General features: G+C 38.0%; 1 protein-coding gene across 1 annotated transcript in view; it reads right to left on the reverse strand.

The window, feature by feature from the left end:
- Nucleotides 1–1,831, reverse strand: part of LOC124368277 (LMBR1 domain-containing protein 2 homolog) — a 47,870-nt gene extending 46,039 nt beyond the window's left edge. The window contains 1 exon segment of the mRNA XM_046825551.1: nucleotides 1,434–1,831. Within this exon segment, the coding sequence (XP_046681507.1) occupies nucleotides 1,434–1,831 (398 nt within the window).
- Between the last annotated feature and the right edge of the window lie 12,738 nt (nucleotides 1,832–14,569).

Genomic DNA, 14,569 nt, shown 5'->3' on the forward strand with positions numbered 1-14,569 from the left:
GTGTAAGAAAGGGCCATGAGGCCAACTTTGCCTGTTTAAATAAACTAATTTTCATTTCATTTCATTTTTTCCTATGGTCCTGCTTTACCTCAAGTCCGATAGTCGTCAGAAATGAACGCGTAACCCTTCGCTGCAGTCACTCTTTCTGCTAACGAAGACTTAGGCACGCATAACGAAGGTTACGTGTTTAGGCAAGCGTAACTCGGCAGTTAGTGGCGTCTTGCAGAAAGAACTCGCGTTGATGCCGGCCCCAGGCGAAAGTGTGACCAATGAATGCTGCCTGCATCGTTGCAAACGTTACCGCATTGCAGCCGTTCGGTAACTTGTCGGCAGCATTCTTACATTGCTCGCGCCTCCAGCGTGAGCGTTCGTCGCGTCGTGAGGGAGGGCTTGGGAGTTATAATTGATTCTATGATATATTCTGATCCGAACAATATCAATCACGATGTGCTGACCACACCAAAAGCTATTTTACGAACATCCTGGCCTGATGGACTGCCACAGTGTGATTGAGGTGTCGCAAAGATAACTGAAGGACTCATAATCAGTCCTTCCTCTGGACCAGCACCCATGCACTTTCTCCAGGTACTTTCCCTCTGCTATGTCTGTAAGTAGTCGTCATTCCGTAACTGAAGGTGACGTTAGGACACTTGTAGTTAAGTATGTTATTGCAGACCAACACTGTTGGGACGGCCTGGACGAATGTAAAACACGAAAAAACCGTTACCTTTCACTTGTTCTCTAGCAATGCTAATTCTTACGGATCTCGAACGTGATGAAGGAGATCGGAACAGCTCTGGTTACACAGCACGAAAAGAGGACGTTGGTAACACATTCGAGTTTATTACATCCTCATAAACACAAATTACATTATTCTCTCTGTTTATTTCATTATTTTATATAAATATAGATTATCATTTTTTTTTTAATGTAAAACAGTAATGTAAACTATACTGTGGATTTTGTTTTTACACTAATAGACAGTTCATAAATGTATGGTTAGGTGTAAGAGAGGACTTAATAGTCCTAACCTCACCAATTGAATATGTTTTTCTTTGTGTTCAATAAAGACACTTTTCATTTCATTTCAGTTTTCTCACATACTCATCGATTTTTTTATGATATATTAAAAATTAACGGTTTTTAAAACTTATTATTTTTAATGCGACGCAGTTTTCAAACTGAATCTACAGTTTGTCGCCCTTTGCAATTGTAAAAGTCGATCAAGTTATCAGTGAGATAACAGAACTTATCAAATCCAACAACACGAAGGGCACTAATTAAACCGTACAAAAAGCCGACTGCTCCACCACCTCGCGGAACTCAATCATAACTCGACGCCCCAGGGGGTTGGGATTGAGCCGTAAACAAAGTTACGAATCGAGAAATTAACTGACAGTTTAGGTGGTGATAGCAGCCAGACAGGCAATTACCCGAGAATCACGGGCGGGTGCCAAGCCCCGAGTGACGCCAGTACATTGCCAATTACGCCGCCATCATTCCCTGTGCTAGCGGCAACCCCTGCGCGCTTCCGTCGCATCCATCCTTCGCCCATCCGGAGGGAGGAAATGGGGTGCAGTGATTGAATGAAATGGTCTACTCGGACCGTGGAACTAGTAGTAACTGTAGGGATTGCCTTTAAAGCTGCTTTAGGAAAACCACACTTGTATGGTCCTCTGGTACAGACCACGCCAACCAGAGTGAAGCGTGACGAACTGGGAGGGGGTGACACGCCCCCAACATATGCAGGTAACCTCGGCTCTACCAAGTACAACCCGTTCCAAAGTCCACGCCACTGACTACACAAATCTAACACTGACAGCGAAGGCATTTCTGTTCTTTCCTATTTTCACCCTCTCCCCGCAGTATCCTACCATTTAATATGTCGCTGCCCAGTGAAGCTTCATCAATTGTCTATGAATTACCCAGCAGGGATCACTTCTGGCTGGTTTATACCTTCCAGTTTTAACTCACCACTGGGCACAGCAAAAACCGATGTGCCACTTAAATCTGGGCCACCTTATGGATGTCCAGGAGCGGCACATCACTAACCGCAAATGTCGAGATTCTGGGGTTCATGGGCAATTCGATACGTCTAGTCTACTGTGGGACATGACTGTTGGAGTTGGTGGGGTTTGTTCACTAACCTCAGGGGTTCTTCCTAGCCTCAACAAGGGTGTGCCACCCCCTGCCTACTTTGACTGGAGAGGCTGGTTCAGAGCTGGCCTCCCCTTCTTCCGGGGAGACATGACTTTTGAGATGTAGTGCCCTAACTCTTTCTCATGGTTCTCGAGGAGGCGTCCCCTACTCTCTAACCTTACCCATCCTGGATATCCTGTCACTCCGGAAGCAGCGCAAAGGTTCTTACATGACTAAGTGCAATTTATAAGCTTCTTGTCCTAAGAGAAAAAAAAATGTCAACGAAATTCTGTTTGAGACTAACGCAAACGATAAAAAGTTAGGATTTGACAAAATTTCGAATATTTATCCACAATACAATTAGAAAGGATAATACTGGCGGAGTTACACAGCGAATATATTGCACTCGCAGTCCAATTACCCCCTACATAATTCATAGCACTGAAATGATGATCGCTGCCCACCGTTTTCTAGCAACACAGTTAATAATTAGCTTGAGAGAATTTCAATACTTGCACAACAATTCTTTTGGCGATATCAAGTTTGTTGCGCAAACTGTCGACAACACGACACCACCAAGGGTCTAATCGCCGCGAACAATGGTCATGCGATATCGGGTGGGAAACTCGCCGATACGCGATATGAAGTACGTGTTCACTTGACAATATCAGTATTCAGATTGGCCGACACCTGCCACGAACAGCTGATCTGAATCAATAATATTTTTGTTATCAGCTGTTCGTGTCGCGGCGCCAATTCAACTCGACACGATCAAGGTCACTACTACTACGGCAGTTACTTTACACAACAATAATAGCCGCCTTGACCTTGACGTGTTATCTTTTTTGTGGGCTTTCCCAGCCGACAACGCAGGAAGTAACCGAGAAGAATTGTCTTGTCATTATGGGCAATCACTGGAACAGTCGAAAAGAGGTCTAAACCAAGTCAACACTTCAAATAGTGTCCAAGTACGGTGGGCGACGCGACGAAGTGCATAGAACAGAATTATTCATTTGATACGGTAAAATTTGATTGCTAAAGTTAACACATAATTAAGCTTTGGGTGCCATTACTTTCAATAAATGGGAAGAACCCTCCAGAGGACAAAAAATAAGTTGTATTACATTAATTCGTTTTTGAAAGAACGATTAAAATTCTTTGACTAGAGTATTAATGCCAACAACCACTGTTTCAATGTTATCTTAATGGTATAAAACCTCTTTGTTAAAGTGGTTCATTCCCATTTTAAGTTCATACCTAAGTGTTCTATTTTCGATAAATTATTTGAAATGCTATAAGGATTGTTATGGAAATAGATGTTTGTAAAAAAAACTGTCAAAACTCACGTTTCGAAAGAACAGGAATCCAGTCTATTCTTCAGTTTTGAGAAACCTAGAACACAAAGTTAAACAATCAGAATAACAATAACAAGATTTCTATTTAGCTCATTTTAAAGCAAATGCTCATTTGGACGATAATGCTATTTGTAATGTTTACTACATTAGGTATACGAACCTAAATTAGATGAAAAACGTCTAAAATTAATAGTAAAAATAAGGTTTTTTGAAATTTTTTTTGGCTGAGGCGTTGCAAATTTGTCAGGACTTGATCAGTTTTGGAAGTATTTAGTGAAAATCACTGTGAAGCATACGCCAGGATGCACTCTGTCTGCTCGGTAACTGTATCATCAACTACCTCTTCTTAGATTGGAAACGGTCGGTGACTTGTTAAGGGCAATAACCATTAGCAGACCACGCAACGCCGACACGATATCGACAGGCGTTCCACGCACACACGCGGCCTCTAGACATGCAGACAGACGGACAATGAATGAGTCAGTGAGTACAGTCTGGTCCGACCAGTTTCCTTACCTGTCCACTGACTCACCGCCAGCAGTTCTTGATCCATATATTATCCGGGTCACAATCTTTCCCCCGCGCCGCTTTCGCTCATCACTCCTCGAGCAAGGGTCAATTCCCTCCGACCATGATCGCCAGCAAAGCATTATTCTCTTGAATCTATGGCCTGTAAGCGATACTCGGATATATATATGACACAATTCCACATACCAAAATCAAAATAATCGCCAGCACCGGCATGGCATAACTCGTCTTAGCATTATTCCCCCGAGTCTCAATCATGTAAGTGATACTGGATGAAAGCCATGAATTCTCTGATTCGTATCTCAATCAACAGCGTGGTATAACGTGCCAGTAAGTATTTCCCTTCCGCAGCTTAAGTTTTGTAAACGATACTCACATGGGAGTCATGACCCCTCCGACCACGATTATCAGCAACAACATGGATAATCTGCTGTAACCTTCGTAGACTTGAATCCTACATCAACTCGGGGGATAATTCTTCTGGATGATAGTATTTTGAGACCTAACAGATCCCCGCCATTTTATCATCTGCGGGTTGCACAAATACATTACAGGCTACTTGGTTTGTTTCGTGGTTATTCAAGCAAGACATCCGCGCGTAGGGAAGTGGATAAAAAAATACATGTCACTCCCTTAACCTATATAGTAAGTAGAAATTTTAAACGGATAAACAAATTACAGTAATTATTCATTAGCTGTTTCAATTTTTTCCAACAGTTTCAAAGCAAAAACCACTCCTTGTTTAAAAAATTGTTTCACTGCATTCAGTTTTACAATTGGAAAAGGATGCTCGTCTTGCACACATATGCTTGTGCTCAGAAGCGTCACGTCCGTAGTCATGTGACTACCGCATGTCAACAATGCACAACTACTAATAATAGGATTCAAGAGGTTATTTGCTGATATTATGTGCGATACGCCCCCTTCTTCAGGGATGATCTGAAACTCGAACCTGAAGCCGTTAGACATTATTTTGGATTGGGCCCATAAAGTGAGGTGCAAAAAGCCGTTTTGTTCAAACCGGGATTCAACCCTGGGGTGCGCAAAAATCATACGCTGACAAATCGGCTACCAGACAGGGACGTTTCTAAAATCCTTCCCCAGTTGAAATGAGTGTTTGGACATATACTGACTTAGAATGCAAGCTCGCCAAGTTTACATTATAGTTCGGCCCCAGGATTCGTGTAACCTCGGAGCTGACCGGTTCACCTCGCTTGTCGGAATACTGTTTCGATGTCGAAATTATCACCTCTCGGCTCAAACCATTCGATATTTATTACAGATTATTTTTCACCTTTTTTTGAAACCGGTTGTAACCAGTTCGAATAATAAACCAACCAAACCTCCATTACATCTGAATTCCTTGGCATGTTTCAAACAATAGGGGAGCAAAGACGTTTTATACAACTGTAACACTATCCAGAATCATCTGTCCACTTGGAAATAATGATCAAAACCTTATCAATTGTATTACTTTGTAACCATAAACAACGCCCATTTGTCTAATTTGCCTTTTCATTGTCGAGGTGAAGTAGAAAAGGTAATAATTTTATGAGAAGCATAATACATTTTTTTTTTTTAAACCAAATATCTCTTTTAATACGCTCGAAAGTTTTAAAAATAAGTATTGCCATTCTTAGACATACTACATATGGTAATAATATTTACTGTATGTTAAATAATCCAACAAATATATTTTAGGAAAATAATGTATTTCATTTCATATCCCACTCACATTCGTTTTTTATTTATTAGAAAAGTGATCAGTCCATACAACCTTTTTTTTATTTAATGAGTAAATTGTTAATTGAAGTGGCAGCACCCGTCTTTGGGTTTGTGCAAGTTCGCTCAATAATTACTGAGACGGCTAGTGAAAAATAAGTTCTCATCATCTAATTACTGGAAATAAACGACAAGGACCAGCTGTTTGTTTTCTTTTTTCCTTGCCGATTCGCTGTTCATACAAACCTAGTTCTAAGAGTAAACGCAGAGGAGTTTTGCTTAATTGTCTCTGTTCCAACATTTTTCATCCCGCATGATCAAACTAAATTTAAAATTGTATGGCTTTGTAAGTACTCCTAGACAAGCTCATACTAGAAAATAAGCATAGAACTTTATAGTCCTATGCCATCAATGCTTTAAGCCAAATTAATTCTTTGAGTAGACTCATTTGTTTTTCCACTACGGTTCTGGAAATCTTGATTTATCACAGTCTCATGTCGCTCAAGTTACAGAACACGGTAGGAAATGTTATGTCATAAGGCTGTATGCAAAATTTCAAGTCTACGGCTAATTTTACTCTCCAAATGTCCTCTGGACAGACGGACAGAAAATAGGTTTTACATCCCTCCGGCAGACAAAAGAGAAATTATGGTAACCTACTGAGTAATAGGCTTCAAACTGACGCTCAACCAAATTGCATGGATGGGCATGCACCATCATCGAACTCATTCTATGCTGTATAGAAATTCGTGTAAAATGTAGTCTACTGACGAAATATTTCTCAAAATACCTTACGGATAGTTTAGCTATATGACTGTGTTACTATGTCACACGTTAAAATACAATACAATTGCAATAAGTTTGCGTACAAATTCATATGGTCTGCGATTTTATCGATACCACGGATACCCACACGACCAATGTACAAATGTTTGCTAACGTTCAGCCAAATCATATGGTGCGACATGTACCGTAATTGACCTCAATGTTGTCTATATCCTATAGAAATGAAGCTTCGTGTAAATTTCTAAGTCTATAGTTTGCTGCGTGTCTCTTTTTTAGTGTTGTTGACGCCCCATGTAGTTGTGCGCCATTTTGTTACGAGTCCCACGTTGCTGTACCATTTTGCTCCGGATGGCGTTGGTCGCCATCTTGCTCAAAATCTGCCCAAAGCTAGCTGCGTCCCCTTGGTACTGCTTGAAACTCTGCCACCTTCCAGATAAACAGTTTGCTGTCCCAATCCTCTCCCAATCACTATTCAAAATGTGCTCCCTCTCATTGGTTATGTAAATCACTTCGTGTTGGCTAACTCATACTATTCCAAGTTAATACCAAATTACTATCAAATTTGAATGTCTGTGGTGTTGTCACCAACAACAAGTCTATATCTATCTCAGGTTTTTAAATAGGTTGAGTAGTGGTTAAAAAATTCAAAATCACTCCATTAAAGTTCCTATCACACTTCTTTATAAATGGGATACTCAAATAAAAGTCAAACCAAATGACCTTGACGTTAATTTATTCCATATTACACTGTCCATACATATATAATTCCACTCACCTTGCTTTGATAACTTAAGAATCTAACATAATATCCCATCCTTCATTAAAATTTCAATACACCATAATACAGTTTCCTATTAATTTCATCACTACTGTCCCAAGAGGATCCACATGAACACAACCTCCTTGCTTCAAGTCTAGAAAGAGAAGAAGGAATCTCCGTATAAAACTACACATACCGATTCAAAACAATACTCATCCCCTCTCCCGTTCAAATCAGCGTCTTCATGATTAAATATAATTTGATTCTTTTCTTATAATTGTCGAAATTTATCACGTTCACTATAATTAATCAATTTAAGTCTTTCTATTTTCTTTTTATTATTTTTTCAAAGCTTTTTATTTAAATTTTTAGCAACATGTGCTTTATGACGTCATCAATATACAAGTCATTTATCCCACAATTGGCTTTTCTGCGTAATTCTATCTAGTACTTTTGTAAAACACAAATTTTGGTTATGTTTACTTCATTTTAATTAATTAAATCTTTTCCCGTATAAAGTTTAATATATTTCTTCGTTATTAATTAAATAAATCTCAATTCCGACAACATGTGATTCACTGACGTCACAGTCTGCCGATTCACTGACGTCACAGTCTGCCAATTCCCCGCGAATATTCAAATGTCGTAATTTGACCTGTTACAAGTTCGAGATATTGTGCAGAAGAAAGACAGGCAAATACAGTGATAGGCATAGCTAAACCGGCAAATAAAACTAAAGAACAGACTTGACTCCAGGAATCTAGAATCCCTGTCCGCCTGAAGAGGTAAAAAAGGTCGGTGACGAAGAAGCTCGAAACGAATTCTGCATCGTTTCAACATTAGAGACAACTAGACTACAAAATCAAATGTAATCTAGATGAAGAGGTAATCTCATTGTCTCATTACGTGCACAAGTCTGTGACAGAGTCAGATTTCAGAAGGTGTAACTAAGCGGAAGATGAACTGGAGCTTAACTGAACATTCGTATTGAATCAAACCCTTCTCACACTACGTTATATGTAAATAATAACAATGCAAAGGAATTATTAAATTGCATCATCAATGTAGTAATAAATTTTTTTTAAATATTAGGATACTTTAAATATTTTTATGACAAACAATTAAATTTTATTGGCGTCACAAACTTCACTGTCTTTATTTATTAAAGTGTCTAGCTGCCTTACATGTTTTTAAATAGTTTCTTATCTAGTTTTGAGATTATTTAAATTTGGATCCTACAGAAGTGGAACAGTGGTCTCTTTCATCCACTATACTTGATCCCTGACATAAAGGTCATAATGGGATGAATTGGGCGACAAAGTAAGGCTAAGAAGGTATTTCTTTAAACAACTGTTATAGCAGAACAGTGACAAATCAAGGATCAGAGTTGGGGAAGCCAATGTAACCCATAATTCATGAAGGGAAGGGGGCAGACGCAGGGTTGATCGATCCCGTCATATTAGAACATTACATATTACAAATACAGGACTTCAGAAAGTGCCAACCAGAACTTCGAGATCTGATTAAAACCGTAAGTTCCCTCTACCATTAAATGCCCTCTTCATCATCTACGTACACGACAGAAAAGTCCCTATCAACCAAAATAGCCGGATGGTGGCTGTTGCATTTTAAACCCCTCTCTACACCCCGCGCTTAACACTGTTGCAAGTTTTCGTCTAGGAAAGAACAATGATCCGTCTCAACATTAGGGAACAACTGGTAGTCAACTGCGATATAGCAACACCGCATCAAATGTCATCGGACTATTTTGGACTACTCTAGCATATTTACTTTCCATAATCTTATACACGAGGGAATTTCTTTTGTGAATCCCTCCGAATTGTTTCCTGGCTGCAAACAATTCATGTTTTAAAACAAAATAAAGGTACAATAATAAGACAGACACGTGAATATATCCCTAGAAGAGACAAAGCTAAACTTCCACAGCGGCAAGCTCTTTTGCAGACTATTGTTCAATAATTCACCAAAAATACATTTTTTTTACTTTAACCTAGTCATGTCTCATACTGATTTCTTCAGAAAGAAGTGAAGTTTTAGAATTATTACAAAATAATATAATTTCTTAAAACCTGAATTATTATGGACTAATTATGTAGAAAACCAAAAAGATTTAGATTTACCGAACTAAAATTGTATCTTTCGCACTTTGTACAAAATAATAAACACATAATCACAGAAGATTAATTATATAAAAAAAGTTATAAAAATGGTTATCTACAATGACCAAGGGAAAAGTTTTGAAAATTATAAAAAAGAAGTAAAATTAGGCTATAAAATTCCTAAATAGCAAAAACAGTTATTTTGTTGAAACTGGTAAAAACGAACCTAATGCTGAATAAACTTTACATATTACACGTTTACTTTGAAGAGAAAGAGTTGTTCAACAGATCTACCATCAGTTTATTATTGTTTGTGATCAAACTTGAAAATGAAATTTGTTTCCAGGAAAAAGTGAATAAAGAAACTAACACAAGATTGTAAAAAACAATGCAAAATTTATTACAAACCGAAAAGAAAATATATACATGTACATGTTTTGACAGAAAAACTTTGACAGAACGTACAAAGTTTTAGTTCGCCAATGAAGCCAATACATTGGCTATATGAAAAATAGGCCGTATTCATTGCGGCGGCGAGTGATCGTAAATTTTTGTCAAAAGTTTATAATTGTTTTAAATGTTATAATTGATATAAACCTAAAGTATTATATATCAAAATGTCCGGCATATATTTCCGCGTTTATTAATTTATAGTGTTACGTTATGATAAATTCCGAAATATCTATTATACAAAACCTTTGTTCAAAAGACACAAAACGAGTCTTTTGCCACGTCTAGGGTTAAAATTGATGCTTAAATATAATTATAACACGTCTGTGATATGGATAAACATGTTTATAAAACGAGTAAAAGGATTCTGTCCGAATACTAAATTAGGACTAGGGCATATCCTGATTAAGCTTCCAAGTACTGCCACTCGAACATTGTTCCAGTCGTCGATGGTAGAAATGTATTATTACTACTCTACACTTGGCACTTTCTCAGACTATATGAAGGAGCCCGGATCAACCAGGGGATGATTGTATCAGATAGCATTACGTTAATGTTGAGTTTAGCTCCAGTTCTCCAGTGGAATCTGACGCTTTCACAGACCTGACTCCTGGAACATGGAGTCGTGTTTGTCTCATGAGATCCAAATTATGTCGCTGAGCTTCTTCGTCTTTTTGGATCTCTTTATACGAACATGGCGCCAGACTCCAGGAGTAAGTCCGTGACAGCGTCAGATTCTTGAACTGGAAAACTAAACTCGACATTCACATTGAATCTACCTTTCCCAACATAACGCGATTAACAATATAAATGCCAAACTCACGAACTACCATACTGACTGACGCTTTCTCTGTTATCCAATAATTGTATAACGGCCTGATCTGTGCGTACAACCGGCACTGGCCATCGCTACAATTGCGTGAGTCAGGAGGCCCGCGTGCCTTGGTCATTCTGTCGTGTCTCCTTTCCCCGCCCACGACGCCTCTTCCTTGCCGATATACGACATGGTCCGTGGATTTTCGGGGAACGGACGCTTTGGCGTGAAGGAATTTCCAATCACAGAAAGGAACACGGCACTGCCGTATAATCATTCAGTCAAAACCCCCATCCGGCCAACAAAAGTATTGTCAAATGTTAATATCAAGTAGAAACCGGTTGCCAGGTCATTTTTGTAATTTTTAAACGATGTGCATTACAACATACCAACTCTCTGCTATGACGTTGCATATGGATGATTCGCATCGATTGAAAATTAAGTTGCCTGAAATGTTCCTTCCAAGTTTAATTTTTTTACTGCTCAACGACCAATCACGCTATCTATACACGACGATTAATTTCTAAATAAACTGTAATGCCTTCAACTTACCAGATAATGGGTTTTTTAACAATGCTGAAGTACTTATTGCCCAACCTCAATTCCTGAGATCATCTTAATCTGGAATGCTGACCTTTTACCAGCTAAGACCTTTCTTAACAAGTCTCATTTATTGCTGCTCAACGACCAATCACGCTATACACGTAGATCACTTTCTGAATAAACTGCAATGCCTTCAACTTACCAGATAAGGTGTTTTTTTAACAAAGCTGAAGTACTTATTGCCCAACCTCAATAAAAGTAGATAAAATTCCTGAGATCACCATAATCTGGAATGCTGACCTTTTACCAGCTAAGACTTTCCTTATCGTCTCATTTTATTATTGCTCAACCAATAATCTCGTTATAAGCGTACTGTAGATCAATTCCTAAAATCGCTAAAATTTGGAATACCCTCCTTTTACCAGCTACTCGTATATAAGGTATTGTAAGATGTGACTGATCAAATCTCTCTTTTTACAGCCCAAAGACCCATCTACTATAAACGTACGTAAATCACAAAGATCTTTAAATCTGGTATGCCTTTCTTTAAGCGTTTGAGGCGTTTCTTAACAAGTCTCAAGTGCTTATTGCCCAATACAAAACAGTTCCTGTGATAATCTAGAGAGGATTTAAGAACTGGGACGTCTGTCTCAAGACTCACCACAAATAGACGACCTAGAAAGGTCAAGCGCGGCGAACCTTAAAGACGTCTGTGTGATGGCAAGAAGCCAAACATCTGCGCCTTGCCAGCGCTCACAACCCCTACAACCGTCGCACTACCCCGACCCTCGCCATTCAATATTTACCCTACTCTCCAACGGTCTTTCACTCTATTCATGGAATCGCCTTCATTCGTGTTTCTGTCAGCGAACTCTGGCCGCTTTCCGTTATAACGTCTTACCTTTTACGTTTTGTTCTACCCACCCACACTTTCAGGTTTACACTCAGCGTCATTTGAAAAAATCCATAATTAACACCTTAACATTACAGTCTGACAATAAAAAAAGAAACATGTTAATATTACACTATAATGCACGTGTGAGAGCACTTGGGTTAGCGAGGATCCAATACTTCAGCGACCATAGCTAACCAGCCAGAGCATAGCTGAATTTTAAGTCGGGTGTAGAGGGATAATTAAAAAGACCTATTCATTACATCTATTGAAGCTCAATTTTAAGAGATGTTTACAAATTGTACATAATCCAATAAGCGTTCCGAAAGATAATTTCAAAACTCGATAAAGGTGTAAAGAAACACGACACAAAATTATTGTAACAAAACATTATCCTAATGTAACGCAGGCTAAAATATGTATCTTCATAAGAAATATCGTTATCAAATTTAATAGAATAAAACAGACAATACAGTTCTTCTAGGCCTTGATTTTAAATCAATATGTAGCATATATAGAAGTAATACTTAGAGTGAAGAGCATTCAACACTTAAAAGCACATATGTATTCAAGCACATACCGCACACAAATACAAATGTGGTGTACTTTGAATTTTAAATTCGAATCACTTATGTTATTTTATACTACTATGGCTCATATTGATGTAGATCAGTGCAGTAAAAAACACACCCTTAAGTCTTGATCTGGTGAAAAATCAATCTTGGGTCACTGACTTAAACCTTGTCTTCACCATGTGTGGTGTAATAGGCTTCATCGGAGTTGTGTGTAAAATTTTCATATAATAAGTCGGTTTACAAATTTATTTATTCTGTGATTTTCACGTTGACATCGTGTTACATGTATGACCAATTTGGAAATGTTCACAAATACTCAGCTTAATCCCATGGATTGACATGCACCATCATGGAAGTCTGTGTTGCTTAGTTGAGTTCGCTCTCGGATATCATGTGGACAGACAGTCAGACAGATAGACAGACAAATGAAGTATTTCCAATCCCTCGAATGATAGGCTTAACACTACTCTCTCAGCCAATTACACTACTCACTCACTAAATTAAAAACTAACACTGTTGTGATCGATCTAACTAGCACCTAAATTTATTGTATGTTGAAACATTGCCTAATCAATTATATTCTGGAAATATTTCAGCTTTCCTATGGCCAGATATAGAAAAGAATCTGCCAATAGTATGCATTCACCTATACAGATGAGTTAAAATCAGTGGAGCTATATCATGACCTGATGGACCTTAAACAACCAATAACCAATATGACAACAGTGGTCAATACGGTTTCCTTATTACAGGCTACCAACTTTTCGACAATTTGACGCTATCTTCTTTGTTGATTATTTTCTTTCTTGATTATTTCTTAGGTTCATTAAAGCAAGGGTCTTATGAACCTTTGGTCATAGCAGGGCATATACTGCAATATTTACTTTATTGTTGTTGAATTCTACTGAACGTTTTGTTTTAAAACTATACACCACTATAGCTGATTTTTCTATATCCTGAGATTTTTTGTGAGTAATGTGTTCACTTACTTGTGTATTTATCAAATGCTTTCTTTGCTTTAAGTTGTTATTGACGATAAACGATTTAATTAGAAAAAAATGTCTAACATTTTCTATCATTATGTATTACAAAAAGAGAACACAGCATTTCAAGGATTGAGAACTACCCTCATCTTCAGGTATTCAAAAACGCTAATATATAAAAACACACATAAAAAAACTTAAAAACTAAAAAAGATTATCAATAAACTTCATGGAAGCTGATTTTCCCTCAGTCTGCCACCTACCCTGGTGTGTGTGACAAGTTTTCTTTAGTGTTCTTGGGGCTCTGTTCAGTGACAACAGTTGGATTCACTCTCACTGGTCTGGACTTTATGCTTGATGAACCAGTAAGATATTACTTGAATGTTTAGTAGCCTAAGTGGCAGTTTGTTGTTGCAACTTTTTTGTTTTAAAGTTCTTTATCGATGTTTATATATCAAGGTTTATTTTAATATCTGAAGAAGAGGGTGGATTTCAATCCTTGGAACTTATTAAATGTGTTCTATTAAATGCTGTTTCCCCAATGTAGACTGAGCTGCAATTATATGGAATTTTGTAGACTCCAAGCGCCCACAGTGGCATCGTCTCCTTTATTGGTCTCATACAGCTCTTTGAACTGGCTAAAATACAGTTTGTATATTGTATCTTCTTATTATAATCTCTTGTTTATTGGCCGTTCCCTGGATATAAGAAAGATAGGTAAGTATTGAACTTCATTTCGACTTTGATATAAAGATAGAACATTCGAACATTAATCTATCTCTCCCCTACATTCCAGTTAACTTTATCTGATAAGTAGATATCTCCGTTTAATTGGCTACTTCTAACTCCTGGGCTGGATGATAATGAGATTAGGCATTGAGATATTTATTGGTATGTGTTTG

The sequence above is a fragment of the Homalodisca vitripennis genome, chromosome 8, assembly GCF_021130785.1.
Source record: "Homalodisca vitripennis isolate AUS2020 chromosome 8, UT_GWSS_2.1, whole genome shotgun sequence".
Lineage (NCBI taxonomy): Eukaryota > Metazoa > Arthropoda > Insecta > Hemiptera > Cicadellidae > Homalodisca > Homalodisca vitripennis.